Source organism: Micropterus dolomieu, linkage group LG02, assembly GCF_021292245.1.
Source record: "Micropterus dolomieu isolate WLL.071019.BEF.003 ecotype Adirondacks linkage group LG02, ASM2129224v1, whole genome shotgun sequence".
In the NCBI taxonomy this organism is placed as follows: Eukaryota; Metazoa; Chordata; class Actinopteri; order Centrarchiformes; family Centrarchidae; genus Micropterus; species Micropterus dolomieu.
Genome location: NC_060151.1, coordinates 26,111,708 through 26,138,706, shown reverse-complemented (window position 1 = coordinate 26,138,706; position 26,999 = coordinate 26,111,708). Strand labels below are relative to the sequence as shown.

Below are 26,999 nucleotides of genomic sequence, written 5' to 3'. Positions count from 1 at the left end.
AAAATACATGTACATGGACAGCTTATGCGAGAAAGGGAGATGGAAGTTGCTGCAGTTAATAGTGTTAACCACTAGAGGTTGGCAAAGGTCATCCAATATGTTGTATAATGTCCCTTCAAATTTTATATTTTCTGTTTCTGAATTGTTGGGATGCAGCTGCTCAGGCCTCCACCTGTGCAGTGGAAACAGTCATTATCTGGGCATTAACTATTTCTCCAGGCTGTCAGTTTTAAAGAAAAGTACTGATCTACCCTTAGCTCTTCTTTTATTGGAAGAATCAAAATCTACAATTAAACAGACATCAGAAAGCAAGCATATTTAGAAGCACCAAACACAATTTCTGTCCAAGAAAATAACAAACTTACAGTGGACTATTACTAAGTGGATAAAACCTCCCAATTAGGCTTGTTATGTGTCTGCTACTTGCTATTGTGTCCTTTGTTTTGCTTCCATGTGTTTAATACAATTGAATACAGTATTACTACATGTTGTTAAGTGACTGATTGTTTATGTATTAAATGTATTTAGCATTTAAAAACATTACTTAAACAATACCAGATAATGATGATCTGTGCACTAAGAAATCTCTGGTGTGTGTTTTGCAGCATACTGAAATTATTAAAATACATTCAATATCTCCTTAGATTACTTCAGAAGGAGTCAATAATATTCAGGAGCACTTTGTACTTGCAAATCAGTTAGTAGAGATAGTATCTATGGCATTACGCAAGTTATTTTGTAATACATCAGTAAAGTGTGTTAGTGTTCAGAGAGGAGCAACTCTGAATTCTTTTGAGAGGTCAAAAGCTCCAGAACAGCTACTAATTGGACCTCGAGGTGAGGTCTGTCAACTACTGTTTGATCCTCATCTTTTGCAAACACACACACCTGCACAGAGACGATGTTGGTCCCCGGGGCATTGGGCACTGCCATCCAATCTGGCAAGTTCATGCTGCTATCACTGTTGGCACGAAGGAAGGGATGAGGGTGGGGTATTGTCAGCGTCCGGGCACTCTCCCGCCTCTGAGGTGCGTACTTCGGAGACTCCACAAAGGGAACTGGGAGGTGAGGGGAGACAAAAAAAAGACCATAATGTAAAGTTTTTCTTCATAATTAATATTCCAACATGCGAATTTTCCTTTGTACTATATTCTATTTTTTCACTGCTTCTTCCTTTTTTTTTATTCATGGCCTAATTTCCACCCTGAAGAGCCAATTCATCATTTCAGATTAGTAAAATGTCTTACATTAAAGGACATTACATATCTCCAAACCGGCATGAAACATTCAGACCAGACCTCAGCTACTCACCCACATCTGTATCCCTGTGGTTTTTGATAATTTCTCCCAGCTCAAAATGGCCGGACATAACAGCCACCTGATAAAAACGCACATAGACACACACACACACACAATCTTTTTGGCAAATAAATACACAAAATGAAAGGGTGAAACAAACAAGGATATCTACAACTACAATGTCAGGGGATAATTAATTTGTTGTTTTCTTGAAAAAACAAAAGAAAACATAGGAGCGCTCTCACGTGAGAACATAGTTTCGTATTCTTTCAACCATAACCCAAATGCTTTTTAACCTTTTGTTTTACAAATTATACAGGTCAGCACACAATCAGACACATTTCAATGCTTTCTCCCTGTTGTCTCCTCTCTTGTTTTCTCTCTCTCTCACACACATGCACAAACGCAACAGATTGCCCCAGCTGGCTTTTTCTGCACTGACAGAGTTAATGTATCCAGATTAAGAGGTCACATGCAATCCTGCCACCTGGGACCTCTGTGTGCATCGCAGCACAATAATGGTTTAAAGTGAAATTAGGGCTTGGCACTTTCTGCTACGTTAACTTAATAAGACACTAAACCATACAACCACCCAACATGCATAATTACCCAGCCAGGCACAGCCATTACCTGAAAGGGGGTCTGACCACTGTTATTCTTTGTGTCTTTATTTGCTCCCCGGTAGAGAAGAATTCGTGCACAGCTTTCCTGCAACAAACAGTGTTGACTAATGTACATTAATTGTAAAATTTAATAATTTTATTTATTTCTGCTACAAATAGTTCATAGAGCATTTGTAACATTTCATCAGCTTATTAGTTGAGATTTAACAATTTATCTGTTTCACAGATAATATTATTTTCTAGGTTTGGTTAGGTTTGGGCACAAATAACATCTTGGTTAGGGTATGTTCATGGATTGTCACACCTTGATAATTTTATCTACAGACAAAATGAAACAGTTGTTAAAAAACTCTACAAACTATCTATAGGGAGTCCTTCCAATAGTGTAACCAAATACTCTATGAAACATGCTTTTAAAGCAAAGTGGGGTGAAAATCCAAGAAGGTTATGTAAAAGAATGGAAGCTCTTTGGCAGAAATAACTAGTTTGCCAAATTTAAACCTGTTTGTTGACATAATGTTTAAAGTATATTATTCATACAAGTCAAAGTAAAATTCATATACAGATTTAGGTTTATATGTTTTTCAAATTACTCTAATTGAATCAGTTTTGCATTCAGGCTGAACCTAAAATTTCTTTAGCAAAGGTAAAGAGTATTTATGTGGCTTTCACTTTGTTATACCGTATGTTCAAAGAATTTACATGTTTTATCGTAACATTTTCCCTACTGTAAAGTGAGTCTACCTTGTTGTATAAAGCACAGATGTGCAAGGCAGTGTTTCCAGATGCATTCTGGGAGGAAGAATCCGCCCCATAGAAGAGGAGGTGCTCCAGATGTTGCGAGTTACCATTCTGACAGGCCTGAGTGAGCATGTAGGAGTGATGGAACGAGGGAGAGAGACAGCAGGAAGATTTTGAAAAGGAGGTAAAAAAAAAACAAAAACAGGATGAACCAAAGAATAAAGTATTTACATGGTTTAATAAAGAGAGAGAGGTGGAGAAGCAAACAAGGATGAAGAAGAGACAGTGACAGAGAGAGGAACATGGTGACAATTATAAATTGGCACTGTATTTAATTAACACCACCTTCAAACTCAGAGAGCGAGAGAACAAAGTGGGATCCAATAATAACAATAATCTTAGTTAAAACAACAAGAATTATCATTATAGTGAAATGTACATACAGTAACATCATACATGGAAAATCAAAACTACTAATGGTTTTTATTGAATCATAGGTGATTTATGTTATTGTCATTTATCCCATGGCCACATTAAATGCTGATTTCTGCAGCTCTCTATTACAATCACATATCAGGTCACTGAGCAAATTTTAGGTCAACAACTTCACAATGGATGTAAATTAATTGTAAATTAATTTGTGGGGTATTTTGGGGATATAATGAGTTTCAGTCTAAAAAATTAAAAAACATAGTCATAACATAACTCAACACACACAGACAGTACAAGATGAAGGCCACGAGTGGATAGCAGAGCTGAAGCGACAGATGCTGATGACGTGTGGGTGATCCCACTGAGACGAAGAGGCTAATACCTTTATTTTTCTGTCCACTTCACTGCTGGTTTATGAAGCCACAGAAGCAGGATGGGTGGGATGAAGGGCGAAAGGTGTCCGAGATAAAAGATGAGAGGTGTAGTGTTTCATGGCATGAATGGTTTTTGACGTAGACACAGATGATGTACATACGCAGACACTGGAACACAGAGTACACTGGTACATTACAGGAGGCATGCACACGTGTGCAATACAATAAACAGAAACTAAAACCCCAAACACCCTAAGGAAGGACTTTTTTCCAGTGATTTTATACCATAACCCCCAAATAGACAGAAATTAGGCCACTGACCCCATTAGACTGGAAGATTTAGCCCCAAGCACTCTCTAACAAACGCTTTGCTGTTGATTTAGTATAGAATTAACTGTATAAACAGCACATGGGAGATAATACAAGAAATAAAGAAATTAAATACTTTCTATATTCAGATCCATATCTGATTATTTTTTTTTCCAAAATCTAATCAAATGCCCTTTAAAGACCCGCTGAGGATTCCCTTGAAATCTTACTTGACCCAAATAAAGCACACGTACCTGATGTGTCTCGTCCCAGCCGTTCTCATCCCTGATGCCCAGCTTGCCGCGGTGGTAAAGGAGTGTTTCGCAGCAGGAGGTATCTCCCCCTGTCAGCACAGTGTGGTAGAGCGGAGTCAACCCTCTTCGGTCCTTATAGTCTGGAGACGCACCCAGAGACAGCAGGACCTGCAGAAAGACACAGGAGGAGAAAAGGTCAGCCTCATATGCATGTCATTCTCAAATACTGGTAGTAATGATAACAATAAAGGAGAATTATAAAGAGTAAACACCACAACAATAAAAAAGTAGCAAGGTGAAATCTCTTAAGGTGGTTTCCAACTTCAAGTCGAGGAATATTCATGGAATTTTAAATCGTAAGGGGAACACATAGCCGGGGTTCAGAGAGGTCATGCAACACCTCAGACTAGAGAGCATTATGTATTCAAACAGAGTCTGCAGTAAATCTTAATGGAGTTTAGCAGCTGTTTCTTTCCTTTTTGGAAAACATGGACTATGGCAATGTAATACATGCAATTATCTCCCCTTGAATGACTTTCTTCTTTTACAGGTACGTGTCTTCTTGCTGATTTGGGAGCTGAAATTCTGGACAAACGCCTAAAATGTAAATGTAAATAGGCAATCTGAATTTTAATGTCTTTTTTCTCTCTGGTTGAATAGAATACTGGGTTTTTTTATTGTTCATGTGCTTTATGTGTGTGGATTGCTGAGTGGGAGGGTCTGTTTATTCTGTCTTCAGCTTGTCTGCGTATACAGTAACACAAATAAAGATAACACTGCATCAGTTTCAGTGCAAGTAGCCAGTGCAGATATATACTCTGGTGCTGGTTGGATTTTCTCCTTTTATGGCATGACAATGAAAACTCATTACTTGTTATGATTAGATAACAGCAGTTCTATAAAAGGACAACAACATGTGTGAATGTTTACCAGCAGGGCTGTATGGCGGTGGCCTCGAACAGCCTTGTGTATCGATGTGAGTCCATCTTTGGCGCGGAAATCAATATGAGCCCCTCCCTCCACCAGGACCCGGATGGGCTCACCTCCACCCGGCTCACACTGCACCGCCAGGGACAGAGGAGTCTCTGGCAGACACACACACGGAGATTCAAATAAAGTTTTTAATGGTCAGATGGTCTGTCCTAGAGCAGGGGTCTGAAACTCTAATTATTTGGGGCACTGTGGCCAGATTGTTTGCTCCTAGGGGGCTGCTTGAACACTCAGTGGGAAAGCTGTTTCAACAATAAATTTACGTTTAAACTCTTCTGTCCTTGCTTTGAGGTAATATTTTTGAACAACAGCTATTTCCCCTTGCTGCAAAGTTGCAGCTTACTTTGTTAACGATACCCTGTGGATTATGTTTACATTCAGTGTCTCTTAACAAAATGCATTCTGTGTGTCCTTGAGGTCTAACAAAAATGCTGAAAACATTTCTTTCCTCATAAAACATGGGCAAAGTTGATTTAAAAAAAATTTAAATCGTACATTGTGAGCATGTTAGCATGGCGACATTTGCTTTTAGCCTAAAGCTCCACTGCTGCAATCAATAAGCCAATGAGTCAGTGTTTTCTACCTTGCAGTCTTCTTCTTGCTATGCTTTTTTGCGAATTTTATTTTTGCCTCATTCCTGAGCGAGCAATGGGAGAACTGGATCACAGAAAAATAGCGGGCATATGAGTAAAACTGAGTGAAAGGGGTTATTATTGTTCGTTAACATGGATAATAGCAAACGTGCAAATACCTTTATTGAGCACAGAATAGATTTTTGTTTGATCAAATTAAAAAATGCTTTGCTTCCACAAACTCCACATTTTTAAATATGAAATAAACAAGTCGAGTCTTCAGTTATGCTAGCTGCTCGTTGACTATACTTAGGCATAACAATGGTGCTTTGAGCTAAATGCAAATGTCGCCATGCTAACATGCTCACGATGACAATGCCAACATGCAGCTGTATTACTAATCAGGTTAGGTTTACCATGTTCCCCATTGTAATTTTAATAGTCAGTTCAATCATTTAGAATTAAAAGAGAAGGAGTTCCCTGGACAATATAGGGATAAATGACTGGTCCTTAATAGGCACACATTCATAGCTCATTCATGTTTCTGTGTTGCTGATGATTGGTTGACTAACTGTACTGCAGCTTTTCTCTACAGAGCCACAGCCTCATGAGAGCACATTCACTGAGATTTTCTTCAACGGAAAGTCCAAGAAGTCCCAAAAGCTAGCTCGGTGTTAAAAGTTGCTAAATCTAGCAAGAAAGTAATAAAGTTGGCAATCTCAGTTTTAGAGTTTTAGGCCAGTTTCACATGTAAAGGGGATTTTCAGGTACAGTTTCTGACATTCACAGTCATTCTTAAATCATGTTTTATTCCAAAACGCACACCCAGAGACAACTCAAACAACTGTAAAGTTTCCTGCAAATCTTCAAATTCACCTATGCTAAATGTCAGGCAAAATAAAAACATCTCTGGAGATTTACCTCCCAGGACTGGTTTCATCCTACAGGCAGCAACGCAACCATGGCTGTTTTTCCTACAAATGCACCGATAATTTGCCAATTACACTGATATCAAATAAAGCAACAAAGAAGCTCACTAAAAGTATTTCATAATAAAAGCTACGTTGTGTCAAAACCCTTTTAACCTCACTTAACACACTTGAACTTCTTCAGCAGGAAAGTTCAATGGCATCTAGAAGAATAAAAGCATTTGAAGTGTTCCTAGTAAAAACAGGGTACAGAGCATTGGCTGCCATGGCGACAAGAGTTTTTGGCAAAGAGGCAAATGACTGAGGGCTTTTATCTTCAAACTCCTTCTGTAGATATCAGGTACAAATAATTTGAGGGAATGTTTTGACTACAGCTCCCCTGAAGTTCCCATGTCAGGACGACTTAGGGAATGCCCATTAAGCTTTCCTTGGCAGATATGGAAGTGAGCCCCTACTGACAGGAGCCTCATTGAATATGGTAGAATTGTTTTATGTCCTATTAAAGGCACTCAGTGTGAACCATCTGCTGGGTGGGAAAGCATGAAGGGTTTCAGAGAGACAGGCAGGTCAAATGTAAAAAGAGTTGGGAATATCTGCATCCCAGAACCTTTTGATCGCCTCTTTGCTCTACAAAGACCTAACACCTAGGACCTAATAGTTCATGGATTGACTGTAGGAACACCTTGACATTACCTCACAGTCAAGAAAGAAGAGGAAATCATTTGAACTCATTGTTTTTTCTATTTTCTGTAGATTACGGATGATCCTTAACAGCTTTTTTAATAGATTTTGTGGGTTTTACAGCAAACCTAAGCTGTTTTGTTGCAAGTTTGTTGCATCAATATAATTAATATTTTCAAATTAATTAATTATGCTATCCAAATTTAAAAAGGATCACTACCCTTGACTCTTAAGCACACAAAACAGGACCCACCATCAAAACCTGATGTCCAAAGTAGCAATAACTGGAAGTATAATTTTCAGTAAGGTGTATATGCCACGCACAGTCTTTCCCATTCAATGTGAGTGGATTGTGCTGGTGAGGTGGGTTCACCAGGGCTCTCTGTTGCCCCCCGGTGTTATAAAGTAGAAGTGTGTTTCACACTCTTGATGACAGGCTGTGTTTTGTGTTTTGACACTTGCTCCCAGAGCGGCTGGAGTGACACAGAGCAGCACACCCAAACTGTAAATGAGCCGTCTGCTGTGCTCCCTAAGCACTAACAGGATCTGAGAAAAGCCACCAAATTGTGAACAGCGCTGGCTCAGATCCTTGACAAAGTGTTAGGCCAACATACTGCAGAGCTGAGGACAGAAAACGGATGGAGGAGGTTTGTTATTTGCAGAGAGTTCAAAGGTTGAGTTTATGCAGCAGATCTACAGGTCACAAAGCTTCTGGCTACCGGCTTGCTAATCTAGCAGAGAGGAGATGGTTAACCCGCTTAGGGGTGTTGAATATCAAATACATGTTTGAATGTTTGATGGACAGGCATAAATAGAGAGAGACAGATGAAAGAAGAGATTTGATCATATGTGGGTGTGTAGATGTATGTGGAGTATGGAAGGATCTAATGGATGCTGTGGCGGTTTTGGGGGGAAGCCAACAGGGACCAGTGCCCCTGCAACACAGACCTTGGACCCCCCTATGGCCCCCCCACTGAACGAAAAGTCTACAGTCTACTGAATTGGCGGCCCGAAAACAAAAGTAAACTAGGCCTACATGTATAGTGTATGGAAGTAGCTAAAGAGTGAGCTATATCTTTTCCTTCTCATCTTTGTTGAGTTTCACATGCGCTGTACCGATCACCGCCAATCAAGGCTCAACATAACTGCCTCTCCGCTCCTCTGTGTCTGCAGAGCGCCTCCACACACAGATCGAAGTCAGCCAGCCGATCAGCGGACATTGACTACAGCTACTCTCGTTAGCTTAAGTACATGGTGCAATAACAACGTAGCGAGTAAAACGCCATTACTTTACCAACACACCTGTTTAATAAGCATAAACACGCAAAACGCTCTGTTTTAACCTGCTCAGTCTCAAATCCACGGCAGCTGTGTTTTAGTTTTATACAGGCACAGCTCTGTCTTTAGTGACTGTTTAGCCTAGTTTGCCACGTAGGCCTTCATTAAAATATGGCACATTATACTCAGCTGGTGGCTGAGACAGACTACCAGCAGCAGCAGCAGAGGGAGGAGGAGAGATGGCCCATGTCCAACATGTCCAATGTCTGGCCCATCTCTGTGTCCTGGTTTTAAAATCCAGCCCAATCGAATCTGTAATTGAATAGCCCTGGTCTACAGTAATCATAGTAATATATCTTCCTCGCAACAAATGTACATCCATTATGGATGGATGAATGAAATGAGCTGAATGAAGTGAAAACCCTTAACTTCAAACCTATTTATTTAAATAATTGTACTTCCATTTTCACAGGGGTCTTAAAGACAATTCTGTATATTGTTCCTAAAAGCACAACATCTTATTTGTTAACTTTAAACAATCTGTGAGATAGTAAATCTGTTAGTAAGTAAACCAAATTTTGCAGTCCTGATTCCTGTAACTGAGAACCCATCTTTAGAATTTAAACCTTTTTGTCATTTAGTATTCTATGTCATCAATGCACCTCATTAACTTTGTCTGGTGATGGCGCAGTGGACACTTAACCCCTAAATGCTCCAGAGGCGTGCGACCTCTGACATGTATAGCAATTATAAGTCACTTTGGCTAAATGAATAAATGTAATTTCTAATTCATCCTCGTCATGTACAAAAAGCAGCTGCAAGAATTAAAACTGAAGCAAACAGCTGGAATTATAGTATATCACTCTGGTCCAAACATCCCTAACTCTGATTAACTGTCACTTCTATAATTGATTTTAAGCTTTTACTTTATTTTTTAAAGGGCTCTTACCTCTTAACTCCTTAAGAGCCACAGTTAAGTAACAAGGAACTTTGTGGCTGTTCAAAAGTCTCGAGTCAGGACTCAGGGTAATCAAGAATTTTGTAAAGATGGCTGCTGTTCTTTGGTGAAACAAGCCCAAAAACATTGCACTGATGCTAAACATGCTATATAGAGACAGTAAGTAATTTTTGCCATTCTTGAAGAACTTTGTAAATTACTCTTTCAAATAACTGCAATACATGTGTAATGTGTTGATTGATTGACAGAAAGATCTCTCGGTGGATGAAGCGAATGGAGCTGAGGGAAACTCTTCATCAATCTGATCTCCTTCCACTATGTTGTTGTATTGCAAGACCTTTTCGTGAAGCTTCTTCTTCAGCTCTGTGATATGCTAAATGACAGTGGGGAGGCTCTTTGGTACTCCTTACCGCCGGTGTCAGAGTCCTGGAAGTTGGGATCAAGGCCTTTGTCTAAGAACTTGATCATCTTGTCCACAGCGCTGGTTTGGATATAATCCATGAATTTCTTCAGGCTGGCCTGCATCCAGAGAGAAAAGTGTTACTGTATTATAGACAACAGAAACAACTCCTCCTGCCTTAGAAATTATGTATGCGCAAGTAAAGGACAGTACAGTATAAAACAGCAAACTACAGTCCAATACAGTGCAGTACAGAACAGTACAGCCCAGTGAAATACACTCATGTATACACTTACATTGGTATACATACTGTACAGTATTGATTTGATTTGAGGTAAATTTATATTACTGGAACATGCAGATAGATATATATAACTTTATTGTCTGTAAAACACGCATTTAAAACACACATCTAAAACCAGCAGCTGTACAATGTCTATTTTTTGCTGAAACGCTTCAGCGATCCAACTTCAGCACTAATGGGTTTCATACCTTAGTGTGCAGTTTGGCCAGTTGCTTCTCATCAAGATTGGTCTGTTTGTACACCCTGGTCTTGTATCGAAACTAAACCCGGGAGACAAAAAGAGAAAGGAAATGAAGAGTTAATCTTAACACAGAGGGCGTTTGTCCTTAATTCTCTTAGCTTTTGGCCTAGATCCACAAAATGGGCCCTGCAGATTTATTTTACAGGGAAGCTTTATCTGGTTTTCTATACAAACCTCCTCTTCTACTTCACTGATGACATGAATTGTGAAAGAATTGGTCTGGCTTTACAGTAGTTTAAAGACGGTTTAGAGCCTCCACTGGGTCATAATATAGCATGAAAAGAAGGCGACCGTACAGACTGGTTAAGCGATTAGCGGGTGTTGCATTAAACAGAGCACTGAAGCTGTGACACTCATCTTAGAAATGTGTATGAAACTCATAAACCAGTTTTTTTTCAGACCAGGTTTAACTTAATCAAGACAAGAAATATTTGCGGTAGATGTATTCTAAACTGCCTTGAACTGCTGCTGTTCAGTCATCTGGGATCTGGATTCTGGACACACAATACAAAATGTTTCTGTAAATCTTGGTCTCCTTTGTAAAACAAGAGGAAGCCATCACATGAGATTTGGTTTTTGACCATTGCATTATTGAATTACAGTGACATCTTGAGGATATGCAGGCTACATTACATCTCTACTGGGCAGTACTGTGTATTACAACTATACACAACTGTGTCAAAGGAAGAGTGGAATCGTACCTCCAAATATGGTACCCCTTTCTCAAAGGACTGTGGGTACTCTCTGAGCAGCCTCTCCTCTTCCAGGAACTTGGCATCATGGCCGTCCGTGGCGGGCTGGAACAGACCATAGTTCAGGACGTCCCGCAGAGATTCAGTCAGGGAGCACAGCACCTGCTGCTTGGCCTTCCACACTGTGGCATCTGGGTTAAACCGCAAACATTTCTGCAGGAGAGACAGAAGTAGATCAACTGATCATTGATTCACTGGGGAACTCTATTAATAAACATCTTACCATGTGAGGAATATTAAAAACTTAACATTTTTTTAACATTAAAAGCACGTCAATAAAACTGAGCTTTGAGAACTGACATTACAGATGATGAAAGATACAGCTAGATTTGTTGTACATCAATCTAGACACTGGAGGTCATGACAGAAACAACTTGACCAAGCTTGAACTTGAAACCAAGAAATAGTCCATAGGAACCACATCACTATAAAACAGAATAGCCCAAATTAACTTTGTTTTCAACATATATTGTGGAAAAGGCACAATTTTTAAAGTTTAAACTTTTAAACTAAGCCCTGCCTGAGTACCTTGGGATGCAATCTGCAAACTATTTATCTTGTGATCCTTTGGATGGGGCCCAACCCTAGGTTGGAAACCACTAGACTAAAATACCTAGCTGCATGCAGTACCCAAAAGTAGCTCCACCTCAACCAGCTACAATGGCAACATGCCGTGCATTGATGCATCAGTATTAAAAAACCAAAACATCGTATATTAGTTTATTAAATTAGTCCCTGCGACCCTGTACACAGGATAAGCGGTTGACGATGGATGGCTGGATGGATATTATATTATTCACAGGGGTCATCTTTCTGCAAAACCAGTACTTTTATTTTAGCTGATCACACATTTGTACATTTACTTTAGCATTTTTAGATTGCTGTAATCTGAGTACTTCTTCCACCACTGATTTCAATTGAATAATTGGTAGAATAGAAGTCAGGGAAATTAATACTATACATTTTGTGTAGCAGAGAGAGAGAGCGAGCAATATTTTGCTTATTTCCTGTCCCGTGAATCATCTTGTGAGTCCTAATGTTTATCTTTGGTCCTCTGGTAGACAATCCTGTGGCAGTAGGTGCTCTAACCTGAGTGACTGCAGCACACTGACAATGTTCTTCCTCTGAACCAGTAGGGGGAGACGTCGCCAGAGTAAAGTGGATGATTCCCAGTGGCCTCTGTTAGCAGACTGTATATGAATAGCAGTTTGGTGCAGCTTTAAGTGTCTCCGGTGAGGTGAGGTCGTGAATGGCCAAATGCATAATGGCTCAGGGGCACAGTCAGCAAAGTGGAGCGTAACTCACTACACAGATGGCTGACAGAAGGTTTTTGGCGCTGCTCTCTCTCTCTCTCTCTCTCTCTCTCTCTCTCTCTCGCTCCCTCCCTCCCTCCTTGCCCAGAGTGGAGTTGGGTTGTTCTCTGACCTTGAGGCAGCAGCAGGATGACTGGCCCATGCAGAGTACAGCCAGCTGCAAAGATCCCTGCCTCTTGCTGCATTACTGCATGGGCTTTTGTCTCAAGCCAACACTTCCTCTAACCCAGAACATTCGCTCAGTCATTGTTACTCATCTTAATCTCTTCACACATAGGCACACGTTTCTGTGTGTGTTTTCTGTGTGTGTGCGCGCCCTACAGAGAAAGAGATAAAACCCTGCACGGGGGTTTTGTGCAGAGGAGTAACATAACATTTTCTCCCTCTATTTTATCCAGTGTCTCCATTCGCACACAGCCAACCCGGTCACCACAGCAACCGGTTCATTAGTGGAGCAAGCTGCTTGTTGCTATAGAGACATCCCTGTGTTCCCTAGGAGATGGGTACCAGGAGGGTGTGCATGTGTGTGAGGATGTGCATTATTGTGCATCTTTTTTTTATGTGTGCGCGTGAGTGTCAGAGGAGCGTGGCGAAAGAGAGCAGAGAAAACGGGAGGGGAATGTCTAAGACTGAGTATGAGAGTGAAAGAGGATGAAAAGGTGTGTCTGTTTGTATTAGATTAGGTTTCACACACAGAGACACACAGACACACACAGATGCACTCACAAGCCTACACACTGCACTTACAGTTTCAATAAAGGATGCAAGCAAACACACTCTAAAATGAATCACAATCACAGCTGGTTAAGGATTCAGTTATGCAGGAGGGATATCCCCACAGTCAAAGTGAACAATTATAAAACAGTGATAATTATTATAAAATAATGGTGATTCAAATGTGTGTAATAATTTTATTTTTGGCCTAATAAGCGTCAAATAGTTGAAGATTTTACTGAGGCTGCTTATTGATCTGTATACCTCCAGGAATGTTATTGATCCTCCAGCTTCTAACCGGTCAACCAATTAGAGCTCATCACATATTTGGTTCTGTGAGCAGTTTTCCCACAGATCCAACCTATATTACTGATTTTTGTACTGTTAGAAATACAATAGTAAAGCCTGTACACTATGCTTTATTAAAACCATGGCTATATAGTCACAGACAGCCAATTTGTTACATTTGGTTCACTTGCAAATTACTGTTTTGTGGCGCCCTCTAGTGGTCTATGAGCTTTGTGCAAATTAATGAGACTTTATAGGCTTTGCAACGACAATGTTGTTTCAGTGTCAAAATATAAAAACATAATTGCTGAGATGTTTATTTCCTTCCAATCTATGCTTTTTCTAATGCTAGTGTTCTGGCTAATCAGTGCTCACTGTCTAAATTACAAAACACTTACAATACCAAGTGCTAGGATATATTTAAGTAGTAGAAGAAGTACTCCAATCCTTTACTTAAGTAAAAGTACCATCAAAACAATGTAAAAGTATACTCCATTACCTAGATAAGTGCAAAATTAAAATCCTAGTCAGATAAAAATGATTCTCTGACAGTATTAGATTGTCAATACTGATGCATTTTACTGTTGTAGCTGGTCAAGGTGTAGTTAGTTTTAATTACTTTATATACAGTTTTGGTAGTTTAGTGCAGTGGATCCTAAACTAAAAGTTGGGTCTCTTCAGGTGGGGGGGCATAAAATAAATCTGAAGGGGTCGTAAGATGAATAAAGGGGCCGAAAAGAAGAAAAAACTACATTCTGATACAAATCTGTTGCTTTAATGTAAATGATTGGATATTAGTATCTCTTTGGGCCTCAAGCTGTTGAAAGGGACAGTTGACAGGAAACGGTGACAAGGGGCCCAGACAGATCTACTTTTATGTAAGGGGTCACAAGCCCAAAAGGTAAATGCATTGTTTAATGTAAAATCTTAATCTGAAAAGCTGCCACATAAATGTAGTGAAGAAAGCATTGAAGGAAAAAAATGAAAATACAAAAAAATAAATTGGTCTCAAGTACAGTACTTGGGAAAATGTACTTTCCACAATTTATATATTTTCTTCAAACAAGCATTCGTCAATGTAGGATGAACCAGGATTAAAGCAAAGCATTAATCCTTATTTGCTACAGTTTGAATTAGAGAAATTTCTTGTCCCTGTTTACTTGATTATAACAGTATCCAGGTTTCTAATCATTTGTGTGCATTTGTGTCCTCAAAATCTCAGCCACTCATTTCTGAGCTTGAACACAATTTGGTTTCTGGCTGTCAGAACTCTGCTGCATTTACCACTCTGCAGGGATTCAGCTTCTCCATCTGATCATTTGTAATGGAAAAAGAGTGACAATACAATTTTTGCTCTGCATTATCTAAGTCAGACGTTTTCATTTCAGCTTGTTTATATCAGCTTTGTTTCATAGTACCATTATATTTTTGTTTTACTGACAAACTACTACTAATTTGAGCTGATCATGCACCTGCATGCATTGCAAAGAAACATGGGTTATGTGTTTACATGCCCCAACATCCAGTGGTGGATTGTAACTAAATATATTTACTCAAATACTGTACTTAAGTACAGTGTTGAGTGTTGACAACATTGCAGAGGGAAATATTGCACTTTTATCTGTCAGTTACTAGTTATTGTGCATATTGTCATTTGCAAAATACAATCAAGTTTATTAAATATAACATGTATTGTTATAGGTTAAACTATCAAAGAGTAGAGTAGTAGTATATAAAGTAATTACAATTACCTACACCTTAACCAACTACAACAGTAAAATACTACTTACGCATTTATGTATCAGTAATAATATGACACTCACAGTGGCCATTTTTCAACATAACGAGTACTTTCATTTTTAATACTTTAAGTACACATAGCTTACAATACTTTCATACTTTTTACTTAAGTACAATTATTGCGACTTTTACTAAAGTAAAGAATCTGAATATTTCCTCCACCACTGTGGGCACAACATAACCAGGATCCTGCAAAAGCCCAATCATAACCGGGATACTATAATCACATATAAGCCCACTATATGTCACAGCTTTTATATAACTTTTCAGTTTTACATTAAAATCTAAACGCAGCTTTAAGCCCTTCTGTTTCTCTTGTGGTTTTATCATTATGCAGACCAAAAATTCAGTCTTGCCTCCTAAAGCTGTGATCACACTTTCCCACTCACGTACGCCCACTCACTCTGTCCATGCTGCTCTTTATCTTCCCCTGCCTATCTCTATCTTATTCCTCCTCCTCCTTCCCTCTCTCTAAATCTTTCTGTAACAGCTCTGTCAATTATCTATGCAGAAATAAGAGTCACTGTAGCTCTCTCTATCTTTGTCCCTCTGGCCTTTTTCTGCAGGCCATGTGCAGGGGGAGTAGAAGCCTTTAATGAGATCTACGGGGAAATAACCCCCCACCAAACACATTCACACACACACGCCACCCATGTCACCATTTAAGTCAACTTTCTACTCCATATCTCACTCTTTCTCTCTCACAACCACTCCAACCACCCCCTTCCTCTCTCCAGCAGTTCAGAAAAAGAGCAAATTAATTTCTTTTAAGCAGTCCTGTCACCCCCTCTCTGCCTTGTTCTCTCAGCCTTCATTGTCTGTCTCTCTCACTCGCACTCACCCAATGCTGCAATCCCTCCTCTCCTCCTCTTCCCTCTCTTTTATCTCAGTCCCTCTGTTCACCTTTGGTTTTACCTTACAACCTCTCCACAACTGTAGAGAGACAGTTGTGGAGAGGTTGTAAGGTGGACACCGTCAGTGTCTTGTAGTATTAGAAGTTCACATATCTGAAATATCAGTTCACATATCCAATGAGTGAAATATCAATGTGTGTGTCTCTGCGCGCATCTGGATTGCAGCATAGAAGTGTTCGTGAGGCCAAATCCTGCCTGAGGGGCTGCTGCTTATACTTTGCTGTTTGACTTGAGCTGAATTCGTGCAACCTCTGAAGAAAAACTCATTTGTTTCACGCTGTTTAATGCACTCGGCAGGGAAATGCCAACGTGACTGCATGTGTGTGCGTCTGACAATCTAATAAACCTGCAAACCAAACTGCCTTGATCTCCTGCTGTGACAGAATCATCAACAACTTGTGACACATAGATCTGACAATTGGTGTGCACAGAAGTGAGTTAATGGACCAGTGCCTTCTTCATCAGCCACTAGTGGAAGAGGAAGGATCCGTGCAGAGTACAGCTAACTCAGAGATCCCCCTCACCACTGTCACTACCCAGTTATCAAAGAGTTGGTGGCCAAAAGATGGTTGAATTAAAAAAATGTACTTAATGTATCACAAGAAAAAAATGACCACTGTGAGTTTTATATTATTGTATATGATATATTACATCAATGGATTTGTTAGGCTGCTGCTGGCACCCTGTTTGTTTTGACTGTTCTGTAATTTGTGCTAACATGTTAAGTAGGGTGTGTGATCCCCCTCTGAGGATTGGCTGAGTCAAGACCACTTAGTCCTGCCTCCTCCTCTGGTGTTCCACATTGGAGCTGCAATCCGGAGGCTGCGATCGGGCCCGCCTCCTTCCAAAAAGCCTGTCATACTGCAGCTCAGGGCAGCTTTTCACTCCCATTGAGAAGTTATCCTGGGTGCCACCTGTTGTAGCATATCAGTGTGTGTTTTCATGTTAGTTTTTGCAAAATTCAGAGAACTCAAGTGTGTGGTCTCAGTAGAGAATAAGTGGCATGTTTTGTACAGTGCTCAAAAAAAAAAAGGGAACACTTAAACAACGCAATTTAACTCCAAGTCAATCACACTCTCACACTTAGGAAGCAACACTGATTGACAATCAATTTCACATGCTGTTGTGCAAATGGAATAGACAACAGGTGGAAATTATAGGCAATTAGCAAGACACCCCCAATAAAGGAGTGGTTCTGCAGGTGGTGACCACAGACCACTTCTCAGTTCCTGTGCTTCCTGGCTGATGTTTTGGTCACTTTTGAATGCTGGCGGTGCTTTCACTCTAGTGGTAGCATGAGACGGAGTCTACAACCCACACAAGTGGCTCAGGTAGTGCAGCTCATCCAGGATGGCGCATCAATGTGAGCTGTGGCAAGAAAGTTTGCTGTGTCTGTCAGCGTGGTGTCCAGAGCACGGAGGCGCTACCAGGAGACAGGCCAGTACATCAGGAGACGTGGAGGAAATGCTAGACCTCACGTGGCTGGGGTGTGTCAGCAGTTCCTGCAAGAGGAAGGCATTGATGCTATGGACTGGCCCGCCCGTTCCCCAGACCCGAATCCAATTGAGCACATCTGGGACATCATGTCTCGCTCCATCCACCAACGCCACGTTGTACCACAGACTGTCCAGGAGTTGGCGGATGCTTTAGTCCAGGTCTGGGAGGAGATCCCTCAGAAGACCTCATCTCCGCCACCTCATCAGGAGCATGCCCAGGCGTTGTAGGGAGGTCATACAGGCACGTGGAGGCCACACACACTACTGAGCCTCATTTTGACTTGTTTTAAGGACATTACATCAAAGTTGGATCGGCCTGTAGTGTGGTTTTCCACTTTGATTTGGTTTTCCATGGAGACCTCCACGGGTTGATAAATTTGATTTCCATTGATAATCTTTGTGTGATTTGTGTTTTTTTTTTTTTTTTTTTTTTTTGTTATCAGCACATTCAACTATGTAAAGAAAGGAGTATTTAATGAGATTATTTCATTCATTTGACCTAGGATGTGTTATTTTAGTGTTCCCTTTATTTGTATATATGGTTCCTCTAGAGGATTTTGGGCAGGGGATTAGTTTCAATACTGACACTGCTTTAACTCACGTAGTGTGTTCATGTTAAGATTCACTAGGTTCAGGAATGCTGCGCTCCCTGTGTTTGGTTTTTGTTCTTATTTAGACAAAGAGGTCTTATTTTTACTTCTATTGTTTTGCTGCGCAGTAGTTAGTCCCTCGTTTAGGAGGGATTTTTTTTTCGTTCTATTGTGTTCATTTATTTATGCAGCACCTACTAGCCCATTTTCTGTTTGTAGAATTTGTTGAAACTCCCTCCTGAAAATAAACAACTTCCATTTACCAAGAACAACTGGTTTATGTGTATGTCTCTTTCCCCCACACGAGCTGGAACGTAACAGGATTATTATTACTGATGCATGAACACAATCAGCATTTTAATGTTGTAGTTAATCATAGTCAAATAAATGTAGCAGAGTAGAAGTGTAAAGGTACTGAGCTACTTTCCACCATTGAGTGTCATTACACAGTAATCTGAGTTGATGATGTGCATATATAAACAATAGAATGTATAAACTGGATGATATTTGGCTGGTACAGTAATATACTTAAAATGCTGTTTAAAGAAAAGCTATGTCACTTAGATTTCTAAAAAATATTTTAACCAAATGTAGCCTTGTTTCTAGACAATTTGATCTGCAAATCACCAAAACTGTGCTTATGTGATACCCTAAGGGTTTTATAATTTTTCTTCAATACAGGTTCAGTATCCCAGAAGTGCCTTGACCTTCAGTACATAATCATGGACTTGACATCAGCTGTCAGTGTAAATAAATAATTTTCTACATAGCCCTCTGATCTGTCTCTCTCACCGGGCATAAGAAGGCTGAATTTCTCCTTGACCTATAACAACTAACTACTAAAGCAGGATTTTGTCTGCATGTAGCAATGGCCCAAATTGTCTGATGACAAATGCAGTAGTCTGATAGTACACACAGATCTCTCACTCTGCACCAGCAGCACCATCAGCACTGACAGTGACGTAAGAGACATCTCCCCAGTAGGCTTGCACAGCTCTGTTGAGAGAGTTTTGAAGCAGCAGAGGTAATCCCACAGAGGGGAGGCAGGATGTATCACCAGATGTTTTCTCTGAGGGCTCTGCGGAAACTTTTCACGAGAGAGTAACAAACACTGACTTCTTGACAAAGGTCAGAGAGCTTTACCAATTTCCATGTCACAAAATATCTTGCAATAGTCTGCAGAAAAGGGAGTCTATCTGCTCAGTCTATCTTACCTTTTCTGTGTTCTTCAAGTGCCAGTATCTGTGCACACATTGAGCAGATTCTTTGTAACAAAACATCCTGCTTCAGATATGTACACATTTATCACAGCTCTTTATTATCTATTTTTGGGAGCCTTGCCAAAATAACTGTTTATAATATGCCTGAATGTAAAACACATTTTTTTATTTGCAAAAAGAATTTTCACTGATATTTAAAATATCAGTATCAGCCCAAAAAATATAGTCCACGCTCTAGTCACCAGGTGCCACTTGCTCTGTTTGGTGTAAATGCACCCTGATGTGCAGCAGTCCCACTGGAACCATAGCATTAATAGCCATATCAATTTGTCAATTTGTGAAAGTAAATCTGTAATCAAAGTGTATCAAATTGGATCACTTAGGAGATGCACAACACTGATTGGTGAAAATTCAACAAGACAGGTTAGATCCACCACTAATTACCAGTGTTTGTGTGTTTATGTGTATTCTCTGCATAGACGCATGTAAGTGCTCCTTCGTCACTCAAAATCCTCCTCCCTCAATTCATAGCATTTGCATTTACATTTGCGTGCCACAGTCACTCCCTCGTCTCATTACAACACAATTAACGAGCAATTAGAGTTTATTGAGGGTGAATTAGCTGACATGTAGAACAAACCTAATGTACTGGGAGTGTAACGGGATATTGCCCAACACCAGTGAGTGGAGGAGGAGGAGGACATGATGAACCAGTGGACAAAAATTGAGGAGGATCAGAGAGTTTTTATTCTGACTTTGCACCATGCGAATGAGAGAGAGAAAGTGAAAAACGGCCTGAAGAGGTTGAGCCATGACAGGGGGAGAGAGTGAGGGAGAGAGAGAGAGAGAGAGAGACAGACTGAGTAAATGTCACTGTGATGGTTATAACTCTCCTGACCTTGGGGAGCAAGACAATATGTACTGAGTCAGTACATCTTGGCAGGAAGTCTATAGGTCATGTTTTAGCTCTTTCATATGTAAATGTTATCGGCATCTGTGAGTTTATTTAGCTACTCAGTTTTAGACATGTGGATAATAATTTAAAATAAATAATTTAAAAAATAATAATAATTAAAAATACTGTACAGACTATATATTGGATTATTATTGCCATTTTCCAGCCATCACTATCAGCCAGTCTAATTAATATATACTTATCAATCTTGAGAGTCTATAAACAAGTAATTGTATGAGAAATAAATGTTGAAAAGGTTGTAAATAAGGTAGGCTTGTGAGTCAAAACCTTCAGCAGTGAATGTTTCATTTTACTTTTAAAGTATGTATTCATTATTTCATTTACGCCTCCTCGCTACTCAAAAAAATCAACAAGATTTGCATAAAAATCTTTGCTGTTAAACGACTCAGAGAGAAAGGTGAATATGTCCTCCCACAATGATCTGAATTTCTTCTTTAATGTGGTCTTCATATATTATTTTGTTAACTGATCTGGAACAGCAGTGATAGTCCAGGAGGGCCTTTTTTTTTAGTGCTACTAAACTAAATGAGCAAAACTTTAGGAGGTGTGAACATCTAAATCTAAATGTAAAGATACATAACTCAATATAAAAATACTGTCAGCTTAAAAAGTCGAAATATCAATCACCAGCCAAACCCTTTCTGAATTCGCTATTTCTGTTTCTTTGTTCATTCCTGTCTGCTTCATGTTATCCATCTGGATCTATCTCTATCTCACTCTGTCTTCTTCTTTCTACCTTTATCTCTTTTCACCTGTCTTTCTCAGTTAACTTCTTTCTACATCTATCTGCTTTGATCCACTTCTTTCTGTGTCCACCTCCATTTACCTTTATCTCTATCCTCCTCTATTGTGCATCTACTCTGTCTCCACCTTTTTCTGCCCTTTTCTGCCTCTACTTCCAAATGCCCATGTCTATGTGCCACATTCTACCTCTATGTATCTGTATTAGAGCTCAGTGATATATTGAATATGTTCGATGTATTCAAATATCAATTAATACGCCATACACCATATCGTCATGTTCAAGTTTTCAGAGTTTCCGCTGGTCATCACTGAGGGGTAGTTACGTAACTTTAGTCAGGGATAAAGTGTATAGATAACTCAGGTTGCAGTACAATAGTTACTGAAAGGCTGTGTGTTGCTACTTGCACAGAAAATTAAAAGTAACGTTTATGTAACGTTAATACAGCGTCTTCTACTCTTCACAGCAGAGCTTGTCCAGACTGTGAAAGGCAAGCTAGTTGGCAGCTATGTATGTGTCTTCATGTGACTGAGGTTTTGACCTCAAGCTTGACTGTGCATTCTCCTCCCGCGTATTCTCATATATCCATCTTTTGACAATTAAACTTTGATGCCGATTTGTTAGAATAAATAGGGAGTGGTGAATTATTTATGGCTGGATTTAAAAACACTGAATCAAGCACGGTGGTGTAGGCTATCCACTCGCGTACACACACACTGCTGAAAACACCCATGCACAGATCAATAATAAATCACACGGCAGCAAGAGGGAGGAAGAAGCGTTGAGCGAGGAATTTATAGTGCACTGGGATGGTAAATATAAAATATGGACACTCATACACACACACACTCACAAACACATTTATTTCATTTCCAGTCTCATTCTTGCTGATGATTTATAAAGCCAATCCATCACAAAGGGCTTGATAGCTTAATAGAAAGGAGAAAAGAGGACAGACTGCTAATGTCTGAGGGACGCGGCCTTCCGTTTGTCAAACACAAAGGCAGTCTAGTTTAGCTTCAATCTAGCAATGAGCAAAAATGTGTAGGAAATATGATACTCTCTTCTCTTTCTCTGCTACTCCCTTTTCTTCCTCTTTGTCTGTTTTTTCTCTTCTGCACATAACAAACACTTGGATGCGGCCTCAGTCCCTTGCAGCCCCGATTCCCTGCTCTTCATAATTGAATTATCAGTACAATTGAGTAACTATTCATGATTCACTTTAACAGATCGCCCATGAGAAAAACAGGTAGGGGGAAAGGCTGACTAAATGCCTGGGTGTTTGGCAACTGCCTAATTTTTCAAGAGTGGGAGAATGGCTTACTGTACATGGAGGAAGCTGCATCTCCAGCCCGTGAAGCCCATTTAGACACGCTTGTGACGGAAGCTTTCGCAATGATGTGATGTAAGACCACATCTGGGAAATGGAGAGCGATGGCGGATCGGTCTATCATGACTCTTTACAACCCTCTGAAAACCAGTCACACCGAAAAAGGCCTTTTCACAGCATGCCTCATCACACCATTTAAAAGCTCTTTGGCGACAGTAAGCCAGAGGTAGCGCTTCCCTCTATGTTACACTCTTCACCTTCAACTTCCCTCTATTTGATTCTCTATGAATCTTTTCTGGCTTTTAAAAAAATCAAATTCTTGCCCTCATATTTTCATAATGATTGCTCTTGTATGCAATTTGGCTCAGCCTCTCGCTGTCTCTCTCTTTCTCTAGCGCTGGGTCACCTTGAAAGTCTCTCTCTCAGATCGGTCACTTTGCTGACGAGTAATTGCGCTTCTCTCATATTTCGCTGGTGAGTGCAGTGAGTGAGTGAGAGATAGAGAATCTAATCGACGTAATGCGCCTAATCTTCTGAGACTTGCAGTGTTTCTGGAGCACTGCACATTGCAGGTTTTGATGGATCTGACCACACATACTGTCAAACACCCATGGACAGATTATGAGCCCAAGGCACAGACAGCGAACAAGGCTCCCTCCTATAATCACTCCTCAAAGTCCCAGAGACCATACTGCATGATGTCAGTGAGGAGGTGTAAACATTCACTCCTTTTGAAGGTCATGAAGGCTTCCTTGTTGTGACATCTTTAAAGGGACAGGAAATCCACTCTTCCATTTTTTACACCAGTGCAGGGTCACAAAAATGATATCTAATAGAGGCCCTGGATTAGGGGCCCTGAGCACTTCTGGTATGTTTTAACACAATGTATGTTAAAGGAACAGTTCAACATTGTTGGGAAATGAGAAGATCGATACCACTCCCGTGGCAGTACATTAAATATGAAGTCACAGCATCAACCAGGTAGCTTAGCTTAGTCATAAAACCCGTAAAACAGCAAATTGTCGTTTTTACACTTTTGCTTTTGTACAGATTAAACATAAAAAATAAGATATAACATTAATTAGTGAGTTTTAAAGGTGCTGGTGTAGTGGGGAATTTTGTCACCTTTGGACAGATCCTGTTTCCACTCTTTGTGGTAAGCTATGCTAACCGGTTCTCATCTTACTCTCAGCCAGAAAGCAAATAAAAGTGTATTTACCAAAATGTCAAACTATGTCTTTAAAGACAACACCACCTGATGCAAGTTATGATGCATATGTTGTGTTTTGAAAAGAAAAACTAAACACATCTTTGGTGGAATTGATAATAAAACGTGATTTGTTAAGAAAAGTTTAGATGTTCAAACTAATGGGTCAAGAGCAGGACGGCCCTTTGTGTTTTTGAACTTATCAGCGATTGTTGCCATGATGTTGGCAGATTTTGTGGGTGTGTGGAGACAGCACTGACCGTTTGCTTTATGTCTGGGATGCCGATGCGAAACACCATCATGGCAATGTGGGTGTCCTCAGATGGCACCGAGCTGGCACTGCGCTCCTTCAGCCTCCTCTGCTGCTGCTGTTGTATGTGATTGGCTGGCTGTTGGTGTGTGGGTCCAGGGTTGGACGAATAGGGGTTTGTGGTGTGTCCAGGGTTCCCTGGCCGTATCTGTCTGTCCCCGGTGGGTCGTCCGGCCAGTTTACCTGACTGCCTGTGTCCCTCACCCCTGCCCCCCCGCGATAGGCCTCCTCGCCTGACCTCCTCCACCATCTCCTCCTCATCGTCTTCCTCCTCCCCCTCCAGCTCGCCATTCTCCTCCTCCTCCTCCTGGTCCTCATCACGTTCATCTTCTTCCATTTCCTCCTCCTCCTCTTCCTCCTCCTCTTCCTCGTCCTCTGCCCCTGGATAGAGATGTCGATTGTTTCCCAGCATCCTTTGTTGCTCCTCGTCGCTGGACAGGGGGCTGAACGGCATCGTCATGGCGACAGAGTGGCAACCAGTGGCAACACCATCATTCCCAGAGAGACACTGCAATGAATGGGATGAAAGAGGAGACATGAAAAACTACAGAAGGTTTCTTCCCTGGCAGTATCAAGGCTGCCACACCACATCACTCTATGGGAATAGACTGCTTCAGTTAATGACATGTAGTACTTCTAACCCTCGACGCATGATGACATACTATTCACACCTCATGTATAAATGAACCCACTTGTGCTATTAATTTTCAGCTTACAGACACTCACCAGACATTCAGACATCCTGCTTGTGGTATTAAACTTAAGATATGGCTGCAGATGACTGAACCTTCAGAAGCTTGAAACGCCTGAAATATACCAGTATTTCACTCTGAGCGATAGTACTATGGTGGTTAATGTTATGCTATATTGGAATATGCTCCTAAGGAGAGCACTACTGTGACTGTGTGCATTACTGAGGTCCTATTTACACCATAACCTTGAAAAAATAAAACTAAAAAGAAAGTATTCCTCTGTAGATATAATATATATATATATATATACACACACATTATATAATTTTTATTAACTATAATTATATATCATCTACCGTAAAACTTCACTTAATAGCCCGGGCTTTTATTTGAGGAGAATCTAACCAATTTAACAATGTGTAGCATGTCTTTTGACCAAAGTTTAAACATTTTGGTTTTATACATCCAAAGAACTTCTATAAACATCAGACCAGGTTTCTATTTGAGACCTGCTTTTATTTATCAAAATGTGTAGCCACACCAGGCCAGTGGAAGGGACAGGTGTCTACTTGGTATAGGCTTTTAATTGAAGTTTTACGGTATATTAAGATATATTTTGGCAATTTGTTTGCACACAACTTTGGGCAATTACTGGGCAGGTTTTCATGATATTTTGATTGTTCAAAGTCCCCAAAGGATAAATCAGGTTCTGTTAACCTCCTGACCTTTAGCTTTGCGCAACCAACAGGCAAAAATTACCACTTTTACATAAGAAATAGAAAAACCTAGGCAAGAATTTACATGACTTTCATTAAGCACATCAGAAAATTAACTATTTCCATTTGGATGTCGCAGCTCTCTCAGTGTAATCTTCAACCAAAAATGTCAGCGTTGCACCTTAATGGTATGATAAAATAAGCAGATTGTCAAATTCATGCGCACTGGAGAATAAACCTTTTGATTTTAATGTCTCCTCAAGTGTTTTATAACACCTCTGCCAGGAAAAACTTACCCTCACTACTGTTAAAGCTCTAAAAATAGAAAAACCAACTGTGTTTTGTTCCTTAGGTTAAGCACTATAATACTGTTGGTTGTAATCAACACGAACCTTAGACTTTAAGTCTTGTTACAGTGAAGCTGCTGAGAGCTGATACTGATACTCAATCAATATCCTTGAACAATTTAAATGCACAAAACAGAATTTCGCTTGAACTAAAATCAATTGAAATACATACCATGAAATGACTTTGTGATTGTAGTTTCTTAAGGCAGGATGAAATTAAATGGCAGTTTTTACCAATGCAGTTCCTTGAAGCTGTGTGAAAAAGCTAACATCATCCACAGTAAACTAATATGTCGGTCTAGCACTGCATAGCAGACTATTAATCAATGCACGTCTGCTATATAGACACTCCAATGGACAACAGCTCTTCATATATACACACTCTTTTGCTCTTGCCATCACCCGAGAGAGCCAAGAAGCCACTTCAGAGCATCAGTGATGCAGCGCTGTATTCAAGTACAAGCTGAGCAAGATAACAGATCTGTCCCTGGTGCCTCCTGGTTGGCTCTGTGTGCTGTTTCAGGATTTTCAGCACCACTACATTCTGGACAGCTCCACACAGAACCAAACAGCAGAATAACAAACGGTGAGAGAGACAAAACAAATTTCACACCAGAGGATTAACCAATCAGCACAGAGAGCTGGAGAAACACCAAATAAACATCTGATCTGAAAATAAAGAAATCAAGCCTAAAGCTGGAGTGTGGGACTTTTACAGTGGGTACGGAAAGTATTCAGACCCCTTTAAATTTTTCACTCTTTGTTTCATTGCAGCCATTTTCCAAAAATCAAAAAAGTTCATTTTATTTCTCAGTAATGTACACTCAGCACCCCATCTTGACAGAAAAAAACAGAAATGTAGAAATTGTTGCAAATTTATTAAAAAAGAAAAACTGAAATATCACATGGTCATAAGTATTCAGACCCTTTGCTCAGTATTTAGTAGAAGCACCCTTTTGATCTAATACAGCCATGAGTCATTTTGGGAAAGATGCAACAAGTTTTTCACATCTGGATTTGGGTATCCTCTGCCATTCCTCCTTGCAGATCCTCTCTAGTTCTGTCAGGTTGGATGGTAAACGTTGGTGGACAGCCATTTTCAGGTCTCTCCAGAGATGCTCAATTGGGTTTAAGTCAGGGCTCTGGCTGGGCCATTCAAGAACAGCCACGGAGTTGTTGTGAAGCCACTCCTTCGTTATTTTAGCGG

The 26,999-nt window shown here is 40.2% G+C and overlaps 1 protein-coding gene across 1 annotated transcript in view; it reads right to left on the bottom strand.

Annotated features, from left to right (window-relative positions):
• Positions 1 to 24,497, bottom strand: part of shank1 (SH3 and multiple ankyrin repeat domains 1) — a 58,322-nt gene extending 33,825 nt beyond the window's left edge. The window contains exons 1-10 of the mRNA XM_046042453.1: positions 23,988 to 24,497; positions 11,087 to 11,290; positions 10,333 to 10,404; positions 9,851 to 9,959; positions 4,963 to 5,117; positions 4,033 to 4,200; positions 2,667 to 2,783; positions 1,930 to 2,007; positions 1,312 to 1,378; positions 889 to 1,058 (exon numbers count right to left, since the gene is read on the bottom strand). Of these exons, the coding sequence (XP_045898409.1) occupies positions 889 to 1,058; positions 1,312 to 1,378; positions 1,930 to 2,007; positions 2,667 to 2,783; positions 4,033 to 4,200; positions 4,963 to 5,117; positions 9,851 to 9,959; positions 10,333 to 10,404; positions 11,087 to 11,290; positions 23,988 to 24,497 (1,650 nt within the window). The remainder of the gene's footprint in view (positions 1 to 888; positions 1,059 to 1,311; positions 1,379 to 1,929; positions 2,008 to 2,666; positions 2,784 to 4,032; positions 4,201 to 4,962; positions 5,118 to 9,850; positions 9,960 to 10,332; positions 10,405 to 11,086; positions 11,291 to 23,987) is intronic.
• Between the last annotated feature and the right edge of the window lie 2,502 nt (positions 24,498 to 26,999).